The 20,000-nt window shown below is 47.2% G+C and overlaps 1 protein-coding gene across 1 annotated transcript in view; it reads left to right on the top strand.

Moving 5' to 3' along the window:
* LOC144138991 (uncharacterized) overlaps positions 1-18,666 on the top strand; it is a 31,947-nt gene extending 13,281 nt beyond the window's left edge. Inside the window, exons 6-9 of the mRNA XM_077671492.1 lie at positions 761-860; positions 6,994-7,142; positions 18,563-18,610; positions 18,661-18,666. Of these exons, the coding sequence (XP_077527618.1) occupies positions 761-860; positions 6,994-7,142; positions 18,563-18,610; positions 18,661-18,666 (303 nt within the window). The remainder of the gene's footprint in view (positions 1-760; positions 861-6,993; positions 7,143-18,562; positions 18,611-18,660) is intronic.
* The last annotated feature ends 1,334 nt before the right edge of the window (positions 18,667-20,000 follow it).

Here is a 20,000-nt window from a genome sequence, read left to right as displayed (position 1 = left end):
TGGAAAGGGTGTTCTCGAGGCACTGCTTGTGCCTTCGCTTACCATCACCACCTTTTTGCGAAGCCCATTGTGTAAACTTGAATTTTCTGCGATATGTTTCTGCGTTTCGACGCCGTCAGTGAAACATATTGCCGCAGCCCATCGAAATGCCACAGTCCGTCGAGATTCCGCGACAGCTCATAAATGAGCTCTGCAGTGGTGGCTGTCCTTGCCGTCAATCCCGCCATAGCACGAAACCAGACGCAGGTGTTCTGGCCCGGAGAAGAGAGAGAGAGAGAGAGAGAGAGAGAGAGAGAGAGAGAGAGAGAGAGAGAGAGAGAGAGAGAGAGAGAGAGAGAGAGAGAGAGAGAGAGAGAGAGAGAGAGAGAGAGAGAGAGACTAAACATTTATTGTTTCCTAATAAGGAATCTTTAGGGTGGCCTCCTCATTCCAGGAGTCCATTGGTACGGGCCGCGTCTTCGGCCCTCTCTACAAACTTGCGCTGGAAGAAGAGGAGGCTGGTGTGTGTGTCTCTTGGTGCCGGCATCGCTATGACTGTTATGACTTAGGCCCCTTCAGGCATTAAATTAATTGCTCACGCTTAGCGAACCTCACCATTACGTTGCAATATAAAGCTTCGCTTTAAAACGACTTTCGACGGCAAAGCGCTAACTCAGGAATTGACTCCCACATATATTCAGCACCTTGATCTTGATGTTCCATATTGACTTCTGTTTCTGTGAATTTTATGATAAGACATATTTGTCAACTTTTCTTGCAGTGCATAATCAAATCCAGAAGCATGGTTAAAATCACGGTTCTGCTCCTCAACACAATGAGAGAGGCCATACAACTTTCGTTGGAGCTGCTTTCCCCAGGGTGTAAGCAATTTTTAATGAACTTTCATTTTGGTATTGCAGGCATACTTAGGCGTTTACCTGCAAATATCAACTGGGTAAATACAGAAAGGTTTTTAATAATTGCGGAATTAAGTATAGTTTGTTCGTAACAATACCTTTTGACAGTGTCGCTGTTGCGTTAAGCGCTGCATAGGAAAAGAAAATGAATTCGATCAGATTTTATTGTAAAAGAAGGCAAAACAACAGCTTTGAATTTTAGAACATATTGCAAACGCAAAAAAAGGAATGTGACATATTTATTTGAAATAAGTACAAACGTGATATTCGCCCACAATGTTCAAGTCGTGGTAGGGATATGGTTGCTTTCATTGTGGGGACGCTGGACATCCGATGATAACTCGAAAGCAGAAGCGACATGAACAATTTTCAGCAGTCTCCGTTTCATTGGTGAGCAATACATTACCAGGAGGCCGTACAGACGGCGCATATTCGCATTCCGAACGTACCGAAGTTTTATAAGGAATTAGTTTCAGTGAAGTAGCCGAAGAAGGAGAGTATCTACGATAATGGTCTAACAAACGGTTGGCATTACTTACAACATAATACGCCGAAGTTTTCCATGAGAAGTGAGATGACACAGCTTGAAGACGAACGCTGACTAAGCAGTCAGTCAGGCGCCTCCTGACTCAGGAGGCGCCACACTACATCGAGAAATGTACACGCTTTTACACTTGTTGAATCCATGAAAAGGAATCCCGAGGCACATTTGAGGCAATACAAGCACGTAAGCGACAGAACAAGCGTTTCCTTCGGTGAAAACACACGTTAGTTTGATATTTGTGCTGCGAAATTAAAAAGAAATAAATGAGCTTGAGAAGAGTTTCAAAGACAGGCGTGTAAAACAAACTCTAAGAAAACATGCGAGCTCGAGCTGTGCCAACAGAGCATAAACAAAATGTGCCAACGAATTGTGCGCGAGTAGTGCCAACGCGGGTACATTGAATTATGGAAACCTAGAGTCACTGAATGAAGGCTTTTAGAGTATGGGCACTATCTTCTCTCATTGTTGTGTGCCGCCAGGATTTTCATTGAGCGGTTGGCACCACGTGATATTTGGTTACATATGGGCGCAGCCATTTTGTTTCTGGCCGCCTCTCCTCTCTCTCTCTCTCTCTCTCTCTCTCTCTCTCTCTCTCTGCTGCGCGGACGCTACAGCGGCCGGTCACACTCTGCCCGTCACAACCGGCGGAGGTTTCGTTGGGAGAGATGGCAACACTGCAATCCAGAAACAAAATGGCCCCCAGACACTTCCGGGTGCCTGAAGTGGTGGTACTCCTTAGTGTAGCTTATTTAGGGATGCTATGGAAACCTCATTGCATTCATCATATGAGGAGCGGAAAAAAGAGAGGAGAGCGTGACGTATTGGAAGGGGATAGATGATAAGGTTTTATGGGGAAGCTATACAATACAGTGTGGCCAGATTGCCAGATTGGTCTATAAATAGCCACATTGGGCTGCCTGTATTTGCGGTTGGCGGAAACATTGTTGGTTGACAATTTGGCGACTTTTTGGGTATTATGAGCTTTCTTAGGACTTCCTAAAGATGTAAATATTATCAGAATACGATGTTTAAATAGCGAACATGTAACTTAAAGTGGGCTCGCAAAAAAATAAACAAATCAGGCGCAATTTTATACTCTAATCAAATAAATTTTGCTCTCTAGAGGTAAAATAAGGGCGCCTGAGAAGATATGAAATTTGAAACAGTTGATAGTAGCAATAGTGCTGAGTAACAAGTAAAAGACTCATTCAGAAATATCTTTTTTTTTTCAAACACTGACCATGCCGATTGGCACGTACTTGCAGTACGCAGCGATTTAGGAGGTCACGTGGGTGGCCTAAAGCTGCGGGTGTAGGCTAAAACTTGAAACGCAATGTTCCCTAAGTTCGGCGGAATATCTCTGCAATGTAGGCTCGATGATTGCCTTGGCGACTCCGTCACCATTTTTTGGATGAATATCCTGGGTGCAAAAAACAGCGATGGTGTCAGAATGTTTCGGCTGCTGTCCCAACTAGCCATTTCACTGCTGAGGCTACAAGTTTTAAATGCTGCAGTTGAACGAGTTTTCAGTCAGGTAACTTTAACGACAACAGACTTGTGGAACAGAATGTTCCTGGATATCTTGGAGAACAACCTACACGTGAAGTTCGGAGTAAGAAGATACTGCAAGTGTTGTAAGAGCTTCATACCATTTGAGATATTTTAGGTGCGGCGAAGCACCTTAGGACCTCGCAATGTCCATAATCCGTGCGTTCTCCGGCGTGCGCTTACAGTGACTACAGCCAGCTACACGAGAGGGCGCTTCGCGCAAGCACGAGAGGGCGCTCCAATAAAACGCGCATTAAGGCCCCTGTATTTTACCGACTCTACCGACTCTACGTCCAGAACTTTCGCGTTTTAAGCAAGCAATTCAATGCGCCGCGCATACGAAACGAAACGGTCCGGCGGCGCGCTCCACGGGGGTCGCTCACTAATGGCGGCCGAGAGAGACGGGCGAGGAGGAAACGGCGCGGGAAAGTTTGCGCTACATTTGAAAAATACAGGGACCTTAACGCGCATATAGCGCGTCCCGCGATCACGGATCCTCTTGCCGCCATGGATGGGAACGAACACGAACAGCGTCATGCTGCTGCTCAACGTCTACGAAGACAACAACCGTACGCGGAGACGAAATAGCGGGAAGCGGCGTCAAAACTGCTAAACCATCAAGCGGACGCGGAGAGAAAAGCGCGGGAAGCAGCGGCAAAACGGCAAAAATAAAATCACACATCTCAACGACATGAACGATGCCGAGGGTGCGAAGTACTGGGACGCGAATTTGTCTTGCGTTTGGCGCTTGTCATTACAGTGCATTACTGCACCTCAAAATCCTTCAAAAATCGGAGTGCATCTTCACGCACGGACGATGATGCTTATCAAACAGGCAATACACAAATTGCGTCCCAGTGTTTCGCACCCTCAGCATCGTTCACGGCGTGGAGATGTGTGATTTTTAATTTCCTTGTTTCGACAGTTCAAAAACATGCATTTGTTTTAAATTTGTATCTGTATTTGTGTTTGTTGGGTAGCCGACACTTTCAGAACAAATCTAGCTCCACCCTCCAACACCGCATCGCCATTTGAATATAATATCAGTGCATAGCCGAGGTGTAATTCTTATGGCGTCCTCGATAAGCACGCATCGGGGTTGGCCCCAAAACCGGCGCGGTGCACAGTGTCCCATGACGGTGCACGCGCCCCGGCACGGGGCGTTGATCAAGGACTAATTGAGCGGTTCTTCCCTAGCGCCATCTCGTGGGCTATGTGAGCAACTCGCAAAGCGTTGACAAGTTCCAATAAAGCAGCTCAATAAGGCACAGAGCTGATAGAAACTTATGTTTATTGAAATCAACCACACAACCTAATCCCTCACCCATGCGCCACAACGTACTTATACTAAACAGCTACCTACAAGCTGCTTCTCGTCAAATCTGAAGGCCTAATTAACGCGACTTCCTGCAGTCACGGCCTGTCCCTCGTGCTACAGCAAAATATGTAGGCCCTTCACGGTCTAGGCACTTCATAGCGACTGTGCGTGATGTCTCATTCGAACAAAACGAATGCAAACCTCCAATATTTATTTCTACTGGCTGGAGCATTCCAGCCTTCGTTGCAGTAAACAAAATTACCCCATAACACATATTGTTTGTTTCCTCATCACCAATCGCTGGCCGTTATTAGCGCCCGTTCTGAGCCCGCCGCATCGCTGCCTGATGAATACGCAAGCAACTCTTCCTTGTCAGCAACTATATGCAGCTGTTTTCACATTCACACGAGCGTATACACTCGCCGTCGCTGCAGCAGACGGCGGAGGGAGCCGCTTCGCCAGCGCCGTTCGCGATGCATCTCGGGATTGCATTCCGGCGCTCCGTCGACTCTGTCCGTGACTGTGCAGCGGAAAATTGCCCCGCGATGGTGCGCCCCGATTTATCAAGGACAGATGATGCGCACCGTTGAGGTTTATCAAAGATGCTATTAATAAAACGACAACTTAACCTTCAAAATCAGCCCGCAGATATCAACTTAACAAATTTTCTTGAAAATGTTAATTTTTACAACTTGCTATTTTTATGTTATGAAAATGTTAATTTATTTTATGTTACGAATTATGAATGAATTTGAATTATGTTATGAAATATGTTATATATGAATATGTTAATTTTATGTTATGAAAATGTTATTTTTACAACTTGCTTTTTAAATGCTATCAATGCCCTAACTTGGAGCCGGACTGATCCACCCAAGCACAAATATCACCCTCATAACACTTCACTTTCGCTTTCATCATGATGATTCCTATTGGTTTCCCCTTTGAAGCGGAGTGATGACATGTCATCTTACCAAAAAGGACTAATATAACCATGTTTTACACTCTTGGTTTAATACTAGCGCTGCTTAGGGCAGGCACTAAAGCTTATTAGGCCCGAAATACTGTTATTTCCCTGTTACAGGTGGTAACTGTCCTAGGCAATATTCCCCTCTCTGCTTTTCGTCCACTAGCATTCTACTCTTCTTTTCGTCCCCTCGACAGCCTTGAAGTTAACTTCCTCTCTGATACCCTTAAATCCCAGGGCTTCTGAAAGCCCAATATTCCCTTCATGTAGCTTTGGATGAATACCCTCACATTCTAACACTATGTGCCCATAGTTTCTGCTTCTTTTCCGCAGACCACACATACCCCATCATTTTGTGAATACTTCACCACAAAGCTCTTAGTTCGCAAGCAACCTGCTCTAGCCTCAAAAAGCAAAGCACTGCCCTGGGAATTATCGTAAAAATTTTCCTTTCTTATGTTAATCTTCTCAGCCCTGTACATCTCTAACGACGTTTTAGCTTCCATTTTTTCCCTCCATTTATTCGTTTCAATCTGCCTTGCCTCTTTTTTGGTTACCTTGGCTGTTTTGGATTCCCCACTGTTCTTTCCGTATTTCATCGTTAGCCTTCTAGTCTTTCTTAACCACTGCGTGTCCACGCTTTTCAAGTATAGATACCTAAAAACCTTATCTGCCCACCTTCGTTGATCCATTGCCCTCAACCTCATCTCAAAGCATATTTTACTTTGAGCTTCTCTAACTTCAAACGACGCCCAGCCCATATCTCCCTGAACTGCTTCGTTAGTTGTTTTTCCATGCGCGCCTAAGGCCAAACGTCCCACCGTTCTCTGGTTTACTTCAAGGACTGATAGAACGTCTGATTTTAAGCAGAGTACAGCATTCGCAAACGTGAGACCCGGAACCATTACTCCTTTCCACATTCCTCTCACAGAAGCTGCCGCGCCGCCACCTGGTGTGGATCCCGCGTTCTTGAACTCAGCAGCACAACGTCTTGGCTACTGGGCTACTGCGACGAGCGTTTAGATTTCCCTTAAAGGGAACGTATCATTAAGCTTCTCTTTATCACAAAAATATACTTAGTGGACACTGAGGCTCAAGCTACGTGTCCCCGTGGGATTAACGGGAAAGGTTAGCTTCGCGTTAGCTTCGCAATTGGCATGGCTCTTAGGGTTTTAGTCAATGTGAAATACACGTTGAAGCCGGAGAAAGCGAAGAAATACGACCTAAGCCAATGCAGCAAAAGTGTTGCTGTACGTTGAACTCAACCCGTAATGTCTCTAATGGAAGCAGCAAAAGCAAGAGGTAAGAACCACATATAGCGAACGGAAAAAGACACACAACCGCGTTGATGGGTACTATACATTATTTTAACATTATTTGTGCGAACATGGTTATTTTTGAAGCTAAGTTGCGCTTGTTGTGAACACAGAGGGGAACATGATACAAAAAAAGGTATATTTTCAAGAGAAGACGCCGCGCCGTCTTGTGAAAGTATATACGTTTTTTCTCGTGTCCGTCTCTTTGTTCACAACAAGCGCAACTTACCTTCAAAAGCATGTTACACTAACTAGCCCTGCATCAAGCTTTACTGAACATAGTTACTCAAATTAAATCAAATAAAGTTAAAGGTATGAAGGCAAAAACTCGTTTTGGATTAGCGGTTTCTGCTTGTATGAATGTTACGGAAATCCTAAAAATCTAACTGTTCCTAATTTTTTAGCTGGTCGCACGCTCTTCGTGCTCCTTCAACAAGTAGAAAGTGAGGTCGAAACACAAAACGTACAAGAACGGTCATTGCAAAGGAATGGATGGAGTCAATGCAACCGAAATATTACTGTCACCCTTCCTGAAAACACCGACATATCCCGGGTAAGTTTCATTGTTGGATAGTCTATTTGTCGGCGCAATGTTTGTAAAACGCAGAGTTTTTGTTTCATGCTACATTTCTTTCACAGACAATTTGGTGCACAAAATAGTACGGCGTGCATCACTTTCTGGGACAGTGTAACAAGAAACTGTTATGCCTAGAGACGTTGTAGAACAAGTGTGCTAGTCCAGGCGCTCTGTCCGCGCTGTGTCCTTTAGGTATAACAGGAAGAGTGCAAACCGTGAATGATGCGGAAGTTGTGTCATAGTCGCCTCATTTTTCATGTTATTTATCGCATGCTTCGTGTTGTTGCTTGTGCTTCCGTACTCAGCGCTGCATTTCGTTGCAATGCCGAGAAAGAGACGATGACGATGATTATATGATTATAGGTTCTATTGGAATGAGAGAAAGACATATTTACTTATTGGATAGGTCACCTCCAAAGAAAACAGAAGCTGGTCACTCCATACTTTGCAATTAAAGAATGTAACAGCGACTTCTTCAAAATAAGCGATGTAATATAGATTACATAGGACCGGGTCGCTACTGGAACATGCGTGTGCTCCTTGAGCTATATTTTAATTTCAGCATGTAATCTAAACTACATAAACAGTATAGTATCCGCAAATCTTTGTCGCTATAACAAACTCCAGGAGGGCTATGAAGTCCTTGGTCTGGCTTCTTAGTATGTTGCAGGGGTCCAATAGTTTCTGCAAAGATGGGGGTGTAGCAGGTAATAGGTTAGAAACTGACGGAAAAATAGTTGTTCGTTGATATGTGCTAAACAATGTCTTAGACACCGATCGCAAATGAAATAGTGGGCCTGTGTCAGTGCTAGAAGACATTCAATTTAATGAATGGAAGAAGGGATGAAATTGTGAGGGGTATCTTTTTTTAAGAGCGTTTATTTTGCCACAGGGCATAGCTGAGGGGTATGAGTTGATGATTAGGAAAGGTGATTAGATTAACGTGAAAGTGTTCGTTTCGCGGATGAAGTCTAGGAGGGAACGATGATAGGGTCCATGTATCCATGCGTTGTATGCGGATGCGTCGTCTACGCGGAGGCCCGTCGCCGCAAGATGCCGCAGTCTCGTAGTACGAAAAGCGAGGCAAGACCACAGCAAGTGGTGTATGTCGGCTATCGCATCAATGGGGTGGCAAACTGAGCAACCGGCGCTCGTAAAACAACTCGGAAGTGAGGCCATTGGCGGGTCTCGGAGGGAGCTGAGGCCATCCCCACACGGATCCTCCTAAGCGAAATCTCCTCGGCACGGGTAAGACCCGGGGGGAGGAGTAAAGATGCTTGTGGTTTCGTTTCCCCGAAGTCCGGTGTCGATCAGGAACCCAATCGCCCGGGCTCCGGTTGATTTGGCAGGGGGCTGGCAGGGCGATGCTGATGAAGTTCTTGGAGGTGGCGGTCGAATTGACGAACTCGAGGCGTTGGGGTTGATTAAGTGAAACGGAAGTTTATATACAGCTATTTACAGTAGGATAACAGGGTACATGAGTAGTAAAAGGAAAAACTTCAAACTTCAGCTAGACGCTAGCTCCGAGTGCGCACAAATCACTCGAGCTCCTCAACTTCGCCTAACTCTCCTATCCTCGGAGCGTACACAAACCGCTGGTGAAACGACGGCCGAGACACTGTCTCGCCGCAGGATCCGTCTAGTTGCCCGGTACGGCGCTGCACCCTAAACTTCCGACGCGATCCTAACCTTTAACCTAGGGGGCTCAGAAATCCCAACCTAGCTTCAACGATCGAGACTCCTTGTCCCGCCGGGGACTGACCAGCTCGGCGCTCAGACAAGAACGATTTCTAACGGCCAAGTTCGGCCTTATAACACCTCGAGATCACACTCTCTCGGGAACGCCCCTGTAGCGTTCGTACACGCTTAAGGGAGTGCCCAAATTCACACACACAGCTGTCACTCAGCACGCCACGGAATATTCAATGAGGCGCCGCCATCTTTGGGTTGACGGCACGTTCGCAGACGAGCAGGTGCGCACGACCCCGCGGGGTGAGAGCGAACGGCGGCGACAGTGCACTGTGCCGGCCGGGGCACGTTAACAATGGTGTCTTCCGCGGCGCGCGCTTCGACGCCAGTCATCCCACCACCTCCGCGCGTCACGCGGACGGGTTCCGGAATCCGGCGGCGCCGTCTGCTTTCTCAATGGGGGATTATCCCTGTTGTATGCGGTGGGCCAGACAACCCGTCTCCCGTGCGCGCCGTGACGAATTGGCGACGGCTGCAGCGTAGAGTCTGCAGTGCTGGGCCACCAGACAGAGTGGCGGGTTCTCACGCGCAGCCCGGGCGCCTGGCCGCTAATCTCATAAGTGGACCTTACAGGAGGGTTGCAGGTCACGGTGGAATGAGAGCACGTGTGCGGCGCCGGAGGTGTTCCTTTCTAGTCAGCTGGAGAGCCGCATCATCTAGCCCTAACGGGGAAGTCGGAGGTGGAACGAAGGCTGCTAGCCGGGCTGCTACGTATGCCTTGCAGTGGGACGTCAGTAGTCCACGCGTAACCGACTCAATCGGAATCTTGTGAGCAATTCGTGCCGCAAGCTGGGGAATACTTTGGACAAGCACAGGGCTACGGCTCACTAGCCGTAGTAAGCGGACTGCTTGAAATGCATCGGGGCGAATGACGATTCAAGCCCCGGGCCGCAAAGTGAGTCCGGTTACAGCCAGCGGAGCTTCTAATGGCTACAAGTTTTGGCATAGAACGATGATGGAGGTCCCGGGAGCGTAAATCAAGACGTCTTCCTGAAGGCTGTATGGCTAGTGCAATGAAAGGCAGTGGTAATCAGGGTGTCTTCAATACTGGCGTCTGTATATAATATGGCGGAGCAGGGTTGAAGGTGACAGTCGCGGAATTGTTCGTCTCTGGGGGACGAAGGTCAGCTGGCTTGTTGCCACTCGATTGCACGATCTACACGGGGAAGTACTCGCTAAGGTATCGGAGGTATCGGATGCGAGACTGCGTAAAATGTTAATGCTCGCGCAGAATAACACAATGCAGCCTTCAATTCTTGAGCTTCAGTGCTAGAATATATTCAATTTCAGGAATGGAAGAAGCGATAAAATTGTGAAGGGTATCTTTTTTAAGAGCGTTTTTATTTTGCCACAGGGCACAGCTAAGGGGTATGAGTTGATTATTAGGAAAGGTGATTAGATTAACATGAAAATGTTTGTTTTGCGGATGAAGTCTAGGAGTGACGATGATGGGGTCCATGTATACACATGCGTTGTATGCGGATGCGTCGTCTCCGCGTAGGCCCGTCGCCGCAAGATATCGCAGTCTCGTAAGACGAAGCGCGAGGCAAGACCCCATCAAGTGGTGTGTATCGGCTGCATCGCTGCGGTGGCAAACTGGGCAACCGGGGCTTGTAAAACAATTTCGGAAGTAAGGCCATAGGCGGGTGACGGCGGGGGTTAAAGGGACCCAGAAAAGCTTTGTGAAGGTGGCAATCAAATGCATTCAGGTGGTAGAACACATAACGGAGGATTTTTGATCCAAGTGTGAGCCCCATGCATTATACGGATAATTTGTAAACAATTTTTGAAGATAGCCTTTCTCAGCCGATGAGCGCGACGCCGCAGCGAGCCGATCGCTGATGACGCAACGGTGATCGCGGCTGACGCAACGGCGAGCCGCCCCCCAATTCGCCCAATCGCCGTCGAGGTCGGCCGCCGGCAACGTCACTGCCATTGGCGTTCGGCTGCTCTTCCTCCTTCCTGCGCGATCCCGAGGCCAAGGCGGGTCTGAAGCGATTGACGCGTGCCTAGGCGCAGGAATGTAGCTAGCGCAGAATGGAATTCGAGCGTCGCGATGTCACATGGCTATTACCAGTGTTTCCAGCTGCTTTGAAAGAAGCAGAGAGGCAGGAGGAAGCGATCGGCAAGGGGGGAGAGGTGCATTTATTTGCTTCTGGCGAAGCTAATACTGAATGTAGATAAATAATTCCAACGGCATTGCATCGCTGTATTGGTGATACGCGACAACACAGGACTTTTGTAACTTTTACAAAAGGTTTTTCTGGGTCCCTTTAAGGCTACCCCCACCCGGATTCTCCTAAGCGTAACCTCCTCGGCACAGTAAGGCCCGGAGGGAGAGTGGCAGCACAAGGTAGAATTAGAGCAAGTGTGCAGCGCCGGAAGTGTTCCTTTCTAGTCTGCAGGATAGTCGTACCGCCCAGGTCTAACGGGGAAGTCGGAAATGGCATGGAGACAGCTATCCGGGCTGCTGCGTCTGCCTTGCAGTGGGCTGTCAGTGGTCACGCGGAACCCATTAAATAAGTATCTTGTGAGCAATTCGCGCCGCAAGCTGGGGAATACTCTGGACCAGCACAGGGCTACGGCTCACTAACCGTAGTAAGCGGGCTTCTTGAAGGGCATCGGTGCGAAATGCGATGAGCGCCCCGGGCTGCAAAGTGATTCCGGTTACAGCCAGCAGAGCCTCTAACGGCTACAAGTTTCGCATAGAACGATGATGGAGGTCCTGGGAGCTTAAATCAGGATGTCTTGCTGTAGGCAGTATGTGTAGTGCAATGAGTGACAGTGGTAATCACGGTGTCTTCAATACTGGCGTCTGTAAAAAGTATGGTAGAGCCGAGTGGAAGGTGGCAGTCGTGGAATTGTTCGTCTCGGGGCGACAAAGGTTAGCTGGCTTGTTGCCACTCGATTACAGCGTCTACACGGGAGAAGTACTCGCTGAGGTATCGCAGGTATCGTGTGCGAGACTGCGTAGAATGTTAATGCTCGCGCAGAATCACACAATGCAGCCTTCAATTCTCGAGCTTCGCGACGTTGATGAACAGGTTCATCCAACGTGTTTTGGGCTTGATCCTGGAGAGCAACTATAGGGGTGATGTGTGGGAGTGCAGCTATTGCTCTCATAGCCTCTCTGTTAAATGCTTCGCTAATTTTAAATTTATAAACAGACTACCGATAGTGCCTAGCAGTGCCCGTGTGGGCCACTATAATAATGACACAAATGGGCATAAAACCTCCCCGATTATTTCCTGTCATAATTACGTAGTTCATCGTAGTTCAACGTAGTTCATTTAAAAAAAAACATTTTTCGCCCTTTTACCGGCTTCATAGGGGGAAATGCTTAAAATTGGTTCTGTGTGTTTGTATTAGTAACGTTAGTAAGGAAAACCGAATTGCATAAATCAAGCAGTGGAACATTTATTGGAGAATCTTTCAGATTTTCTTCCAAAATGCAGAATCGGCCCAAAAGTTTTAGTTTCGGGAAATCTGTAAATCTACTTTTTAGACATTCGTAAGTGCTACAGATATCAAAAAGCACGTGGATATGTGAACAAATGAGAGGGATAATGACGAATTGATGACCAAACAATTTCCCCTTTCCCTTGCCTACGAGCGCAATTTTGGAAAATCCCGTCTTAGTGAGCCCTTATGTCATAACACGAATGTACTCCCAAAATTTCAAGTCTGCAGGTATAGCAGTTTTGGCTGGGCGTTGATGAATCAGTAAGTCAGTCAGACAGTGAGTGAGTGAGTGAGTGAGTCGGCCACTTCTGTTTATACACACACACACACACACACACACACACACACACACACACACACACACACACACACACACACACACACACATATATATATATATATATATATATATATATATATATATATATATATATATATATATATATATATATATATATATATATATATATATATATATATATATATATATATATATATATGTAGCGAATCAGAAATAGGAAATCAGGGGCTCGGTGAAATGTGACAGAAAGTAAGGGTGGGCAGTCAAGAAAACCTCGGAAAGCGAAGGGGAGGTTGTGGTGGGTCATAGAAACAGATGAAGAATTTTTTGAGTCAGAAAGAAAGTGGGGAAAAAATGGCCGCCGGGTGGGATCCGAACCCACGACCTCCAGAATACCGGTCTGGTGCGATAACCACTACACTACCGGCGGTGCTGTTCTCCCTCCACTTTCTTGGGTATTTATGTTACGTATTTTTTGTTTCCTGTACTTGGGGGTGGTAGCCAGCGCCACTCGGAGTACTCGGGGTGAAGGGGACCTTATTTTTAACCCCCGGGCCGTGACTCGAGTGTCTACGACATGTCGAGAGTGGTCGACTGGCGTTGAACCCTCTTAAGCTACCTTTGGCACCAAGACTGCCAGAACAGATGCCCTCGCTATGCATGTAGCGAATCAGAAATGGGAAATGAGGGGCTCGGTGAAATAAGACAGAAAGTAAGGGTGGGCAGTCAAGAAAACCCCGGAAAGCAAAGGGGAGGTTGTGGTGGGTCATAGAAACAGATTAAGAATTTTTTGAGTCAGGAAGAAAGTGGTGAAAAAATGCCCGCCGGGTGGGATCCGAACCCACGACCTCCAGAATACCGGTCCGGTGCGATTGATCGCATCATACCGGTATTCCGGAGGTCGTGGCATTTTTGGAGGTCGTGGCAAATGCCGGCGGGCATTTAACACACAGTGCCGGCGGGCATATAAAACACAGTCTCCACGTGGGAGACTGTGTTATATGAGACACCCTGGCATCCCAACCGCGGCAAACTCTGTGCGATAATGGAAGGGCCGTATACTGTCTTATGCAAGATCTCTGCGGTAAACTACGAGATCGACCGCAGCGTGGCTCCACTCGGTCGTCAGACTGACATTGTCCATGTGGGGAGGCTAAGACGATATTATCCGCCCCTACACCAAACACTCTCTCGGGGGGAGGGGGAAGCGTGTGACGTCCCGCAGATGGATGGTGCAGGGCAGTTGGCCGGAGTGGGAGATTAGCCACCAGGAGAAGGTGCGGTGCGATAGTGGTGGACGAGGAAGAAGAAGTTGTTAATAAAGGTGTTGGTCCGTCGGACGCCATGTCTCCTGCGTTACACACACACACACACACACACACACATATATATATATATATATATATATATATATATATATATATATATATATATATATATATATATATATATATATATATATATATATATATAGAAACATAGGTCGGCAGTCTACAGCGCCAAAGGAGGCATAGGGGTGTTGTTAGGCTCTATTTTGTACTACGGTTAATGAAGTTAAGATTTTTTTTTAATATAAGGAAGAAAGAAAGAAAGAAAAACACGCACCCAGAGTGGGGACCGAACCCACGCCTTTCGATTAGATCTCGAATGCCTTACCAATTCGGCTATCTGGGCGACTGTGTTCTCCTTCACTTTCTGGGCTATTTATATTTACTAGAAGTGTTTCTGACGCTTGTGGGTGGTAGCCAGTCAGAGTGGCGCTGGCTACCACCCTCAAGCGTCAGAAACACTTCTAGTAAATATAAATAGCCCAGAAAGTGAAGGAGAACACAGTCGCCCAGATAGCCGAATTGGTAAGGCATTCGAGATCTAATCGAAAGGCGTGGGTTCGGTCCCCACTCTGGGTGCGTGTTTTTCTTTCTTTCTTTCTTCCTTATATTAAAAAAAAATCTTAACTTCATTAGCCGTAGTACAAAATAGAGCCTAACAACACCCCTATGCCTCCTTTGGCGTTGTAGACTGCTGACCTATGTTTCTGTATTTCCTCAACGAGCCCCTCATTTCCTTACTATATATATATATATATATATATATATATATATATATATATATATATATATATATATATATATATATAGCAGAACAGAGAGATACGGGACGAGGGACTCGGTAAAGATACATATCAAGGTTGCAGTCGTCATTGCCAGTGCTATTCGGCTTTTTTTCGAAATATATAATAGGGCCGAATGACGTGTGCTTGTCACGTTTCTTTGATTCATTGATAAATAAGCGAAAATATAAGTCGAGAAAAAATCCGCCGTTTTCCGGGAGCGGGACTCGAACCCACATCTCCGCATAACCGGTGCGGTGCGTTAACCAATTACGCTATCCCCACAGCGGCTTCTCTCTCGACTTTAAAGCGGGGGTTTATATTTACAAGAGCTCTGAGGCCGGTCAACTAGCGCCGCCCCTCGACTACCGCGGGAGACGTAGAACGTCTTCTTTCCCAGCGGCCGCCACGTAGAACGTGGTCGGAGGTCGGGGTTAGCAATTGGCATATCCGAACTGCTGGAGCCAGTGCCTCGTAATGCATGTAGCAGAACAGAGAGATACGGGACGAGGGACTCGGTAAAGATACATATCAAGGTTGCAGTCGTCATTGCCAGTGCTATTCGGCTTTTTTTCGAAATATATAATAGGGCCGAATGACGTGTGCTTGTCACGTTTCTTTGATTCATTGATAAATAAGCGAAAATATAAGTCGAGAAAAAATCCGCCGTTTTCCGGGAGCGGGACTCGAACCCACATCTCCGCATAACCGGTGCGGTGCGTTAACCAATTACGCTATCCCCACAGCGGCTTCTCTCTCGACTTTAAAGCGGGGGTTTATATTTACAAGAGCTCTGAGGCCGGTCAACTAGCGCCGCCCCTCGACTACCGCGGGAGACGTAGAACGTCTTCTTTCCCAGCGGCCGCCACGTAGAACGTGGTCGGAGGTCGGGGTTAGCAATTGGCATATCCGAACTGCTGGAGCCAGTGCCTCGTAATGCATGTAGCAGAACAGAGAGATACGGGACGAGGGACTCGGTAAAGATACATATCAAGGTTGCAGTCGTCATTGCCAGTGCTATTCGGCTTTTTTTCGAAATATATAATAGGGCCGAATGACGTGTGCTTGTCACGTTTCTTTGATTCATTGATAAATAAGCGAAAATATAAGTCGAGAAAAAATCCGCCGTTTTCCGGGAGCGGGACTCGAACCCACATCTCCGCATAACCGGTGCGGTGCGTTAACCAATTACGCTATCCCCACAGCGGCTTCTCTCTCGACTTTAAAGCGGGGGTTTATATTTACAAGAGCTCTGAGGCCGGTCAACTAGCGCCGCCCCTCGACTACCGCGGGAGACGTAGAACGTCTTCTTTCCCAGCGGCCGCCACGTAGAACGTGGTCGGAGGTCGGGGTTAGCAATTGGCATATCCGAACTGCTGGAGCCAGTGCCTCGTAATGCATGTAGCAGAACAGAGAGATACGGGACGAGGGACTCGGTAAAGATACATATCAAGGTTGCAGTCGTCATTGCCAGTGCTATTCGGCTTTTTTTCGAAATATATAATAGGGCCGAATGACGTGTGCTTGTCACGTTTCTTTGATTCATTGATAAATAAGCGAAAATATAAGTCGAGAAAAAATCCGCCGTTTTCCGGGAGCGGGACTCGAACCCACATCTCCGCATAACCGGTGCGGTGCGTTAACCAATTACGCTATCCCCACAGCGGCTTCTCTCTCGACTTTAAAGCGGGGGTTTATATTTACAAGAGCTCTGAGGCCGGTCAACTAGCGCCGCCCCTCGACTACCGCGGGAGACGTAGAACGTCTTCTTTCCCAGCGGCCGCCACGTAGAACGTGGTCGGAGGTCGGGGTTAGCAATTGGCATATCCGAACTGCTGGAGCCAGTGCCTCGTAATGCATGTAGCAGAACAGAGAGATACGGGACGAGGGACTCGGTAAAGATACATATCAAGGTTGCAGTCGTCATTGCCAGTGCTATTCGGCTTTTTTTCGAAATATATAATAGGGCCGAATGACGTGTGCTTGTCACGTTTCTTTGATTCATTGATAAATAAGCGAAAATATAAGTCGAGAAAAAATCCGCCGTTTTCCGGGAGCGGGACTCGAACCCACATCTCCGCATAACCGGTGCGGTGCGTTAACCAATTACGCTATCCCCACAGCGGCTTCTCTCTCGACTTTAAAGCGGGGGTTTATATTTACAAGAGCTCTGAGGCCGGTCAACTAGCGCCGCCCCTCGACTACCGCGGGAGACGTAGAACGTCTTCTTTCCCAGCGGCCGCCACGTAGAACGTGGTCGGAGGTCGGGGTTAGCAATTGGCATATCCGAACTGCTGGAGCCAGTGCCTCGTAATGCATGTAGCAGAACAGAGAGATACGGGACGAGGGACTCGGTAAAGATACATATCAAGGTTGCAGTCGTCATTGCCAGTGCTATTCGGCTTTTTTTCGAAATATATAATAGGGCCGAATGACGTGTGCTTGTCACGTTTCTTTGATTCATTGATAAATAAGCGAAAATATAAGTCGAGAAAAAATCCGCCGTTTTCCGGGAGCGGGACTCGAACCCACATCTCCGCATAACCGGTGCGGTGCGTTAACCAATTACGCTATCCCCACAGCGGCTTCTCTCTCGACTTTAAAGCGGGGGTTTATATTTACAAGAGCTCTGAGGCCGGTCAACTAGCGCCGCCCCTCGACTACCGCGGGAGACGTAGAACGTCTTCTTTCCCAGCGGCCGCCACGTAGAACGTGGTCGGAGGTCGGGGTTAGCAATTGGCATATCCGAACTGCTGGAGCCAGTGCCTCGTAATGCATGTAGCAGAACAGAGAGATACGGGACGAGGGACTCGGTAAAGATACATATCAAGGTTGCAGTCGTCATTGCCAGTGCTATTCGGCTTTTTTTCGAAATATATAATAGGGCCGAATGACGTGTGCTTGTCACGTTTCTTTGATTCATTGATAAATAAGCGAAAATATAAGTCGAGAAAAAATCCGCCGTTTTCCGGGAGCGGGACTCGAACCCACATCTCCGCATAACCGGTGCGGTGCGTTAACCAATTACGCTATCCCCACAGCGGCTTCTCTCTCGACTTTAAAGCGGGGGTTTATATTTACAAGAGCTCTGAGGCCGGTCAACTAGCGCCGCCCCTCGACTACCGCGGGAGACGTAGAACGTCTTCCCCGTTGCGATCAGTCTCCTTTCCGCCGTTCTTGCGCTGCATAGCGCAGAAGATATCCTGTTAGATAGGTTTTCTCATAGAAATGCTCGCTGAACGTACGGCGGTAACGAAAATGATTTCTCATCCTTTTCTTCATTGCTACAAACAAATTCAAGATTAAGCAAGTGCTTCTCACGATTTATTTACGTATACCAATGGCCCGATTCAAAGCCCGTGCTTTTTTTGGGGGTAAATAAGTAATGCTCAGGGTATAGCGATCGGGATTTTCCAGCCGTCCAGCCTCAATTCTCGGGCACCCATAAAAGTCATTGTCACCACAACCGCTAGCTAAGTGTGGGAAAAGGTGGCGTAGGCACGCTAGCGAAAGATGACCCAGCATGTACTGTATGCTCCTTTCTTTGTGTTTCTCGAACGCTCGATAACACCGACAAACATTAAATCGCGGGTATGCACGTCGATGTAGCACCAAGTAATGACATGAATACTTTGCGATTTCGAAACAACCTGCTCATTTTTCTCTTCCGAACGTACTACTTTTGGCCACATTGGAATTATCAGTAAATGACTGCTTGTTTGGGAATATAAAATGTTTGTCGAGTTGTATTAACTATCAGTTATTGACTTTCAGTGCGTTGAAATAACGGAGGGCTTTTGTCGCCCATCGAGGCGGAATGAGGTGAGTGTTAATGTGTTATAACCTAAACTCTTTGTCACGTGACATTTCAGCAGTAATTGCTTTCGAAAGAAGGTATAGTAAACACCTGTGTTTTCCCCCTCTTTTTCTTCGGTCAGCCAAGTAACCTCCGACCAGCTTTTCTAATTTCCTCTCTGGTGGTAAGTACTCGTTTCATGTAAACGCTATCACGCAGCAAAAAACAGTGAAAAATAATTAACATGTACTCCATTTCAGCACATCGATTATTTGGTCGCTATGGCTTTAAGTAATCAATATATTCTTGATGCAGCCAAGATGAATTTCCACAACAATCGTTGAGGGCCTTTGGTTGTGCTATATTTTCTCGACCTTCTTGCATCATTGTTTCCCACATGTAACGTTTAGTGGATTTTTAGCGCCAACAAAAAGTAACCAAATAACTACTTTTGCTGGTGAGGACAAATAGTGTATTACTTTTATATCAAGTTTTCTGGTTTCGTACAGGGTTATTGTTGAGCAGCTCTTTGAAGGTTGTGCACAAAACTTCATCTCTCGATGGGAGGCTTCCAGATTCAGTTAGGCTGAAGTAACGGTTACGCGGTTCAAAGTGCTACATGGAAGGTTTCAAAGGTTGCTGCGGTATCTCGCACAAGACGGCGGAGCGACGTCTTTACAGCAACTTTGGTCCGACGCGACGCATGGTTTGCTGACACAGGACGAAGGCAATTCTTTGAACATGGGAGGTAGCGTGCGATAGTGAGCAGCATTTCCTACGATTATCCGGGACCGAGGTCGCAGATAATTGTCATTAGGCTGTTTTAGTTTCACGTGCGCACATAGTCCACGTAGGAAAACGTGAAATGTAGCGCATGCGCATGTAGTTTGAAACCCTTATAGTTACACGTACGCGACGCCCTCCTAGCGTAGGCGTTTGGATACTCGCGCTCTCCACCCATAGCCTCGCGTTACCCCTAGCGCCATCTTCTAACAGACACAGACGCTGCGAGCCACTCGTGATCTCGCGAGCCCGTTGCTATGGCGACGACAAACGCTACTTCGTCAGGCTTAACAGCTGAAAAATCGCCCTTCTGTCTGTAAAAACAAAGCTGTTTGTTGATTCAAGTTTTAGGTGAGGGCAAGAATGGGCGAATTGAAGGCGAAATCACAGCTTCGAACACGATATCGCACCGGTATTAGAGACGAAGCTGTTTTCGCAAGGAAGCGAGAGGGCAGGGCGCCACAATGTTGGTGAACTCTACGTACGGAAGCAACGTGTACACCGAAACGTAAGAATCCGAATCTCACGTACGTTTGTGAGACTCACGTAGCCCCTTTGCGTGCTGAGCATGCGCACTGGTCAGCAGTGAAAGTTTTGCGTGTTTCCGTCTCCAAAACGCCGCAACACCAAAAC

The sequence above is a fragment of the Haemaphysalis longicornis genome, unplaced genomic scaffold (assembly GCF_048455015.1).
Source record: "Haemaphysalis longicornis isolate Haplotype H1 unplaced genomic scaffold, Haemaphysalis longicornis Haplotype H1 scaffold_5, whole genome shotgun sequence".
In the NCBI taxonomy this organism is placed as follows: Eukaryota; Metazoa; Arthropoda; class Arachnida; order Ixodida; family Ixodidae; genus Haemaphysalis; species Haemaphysalis longicornis.
Note: the sequence above shows the minus strand (reverse complement) of the source record. Positions and strands in the feature narration are given on the sequence as shown.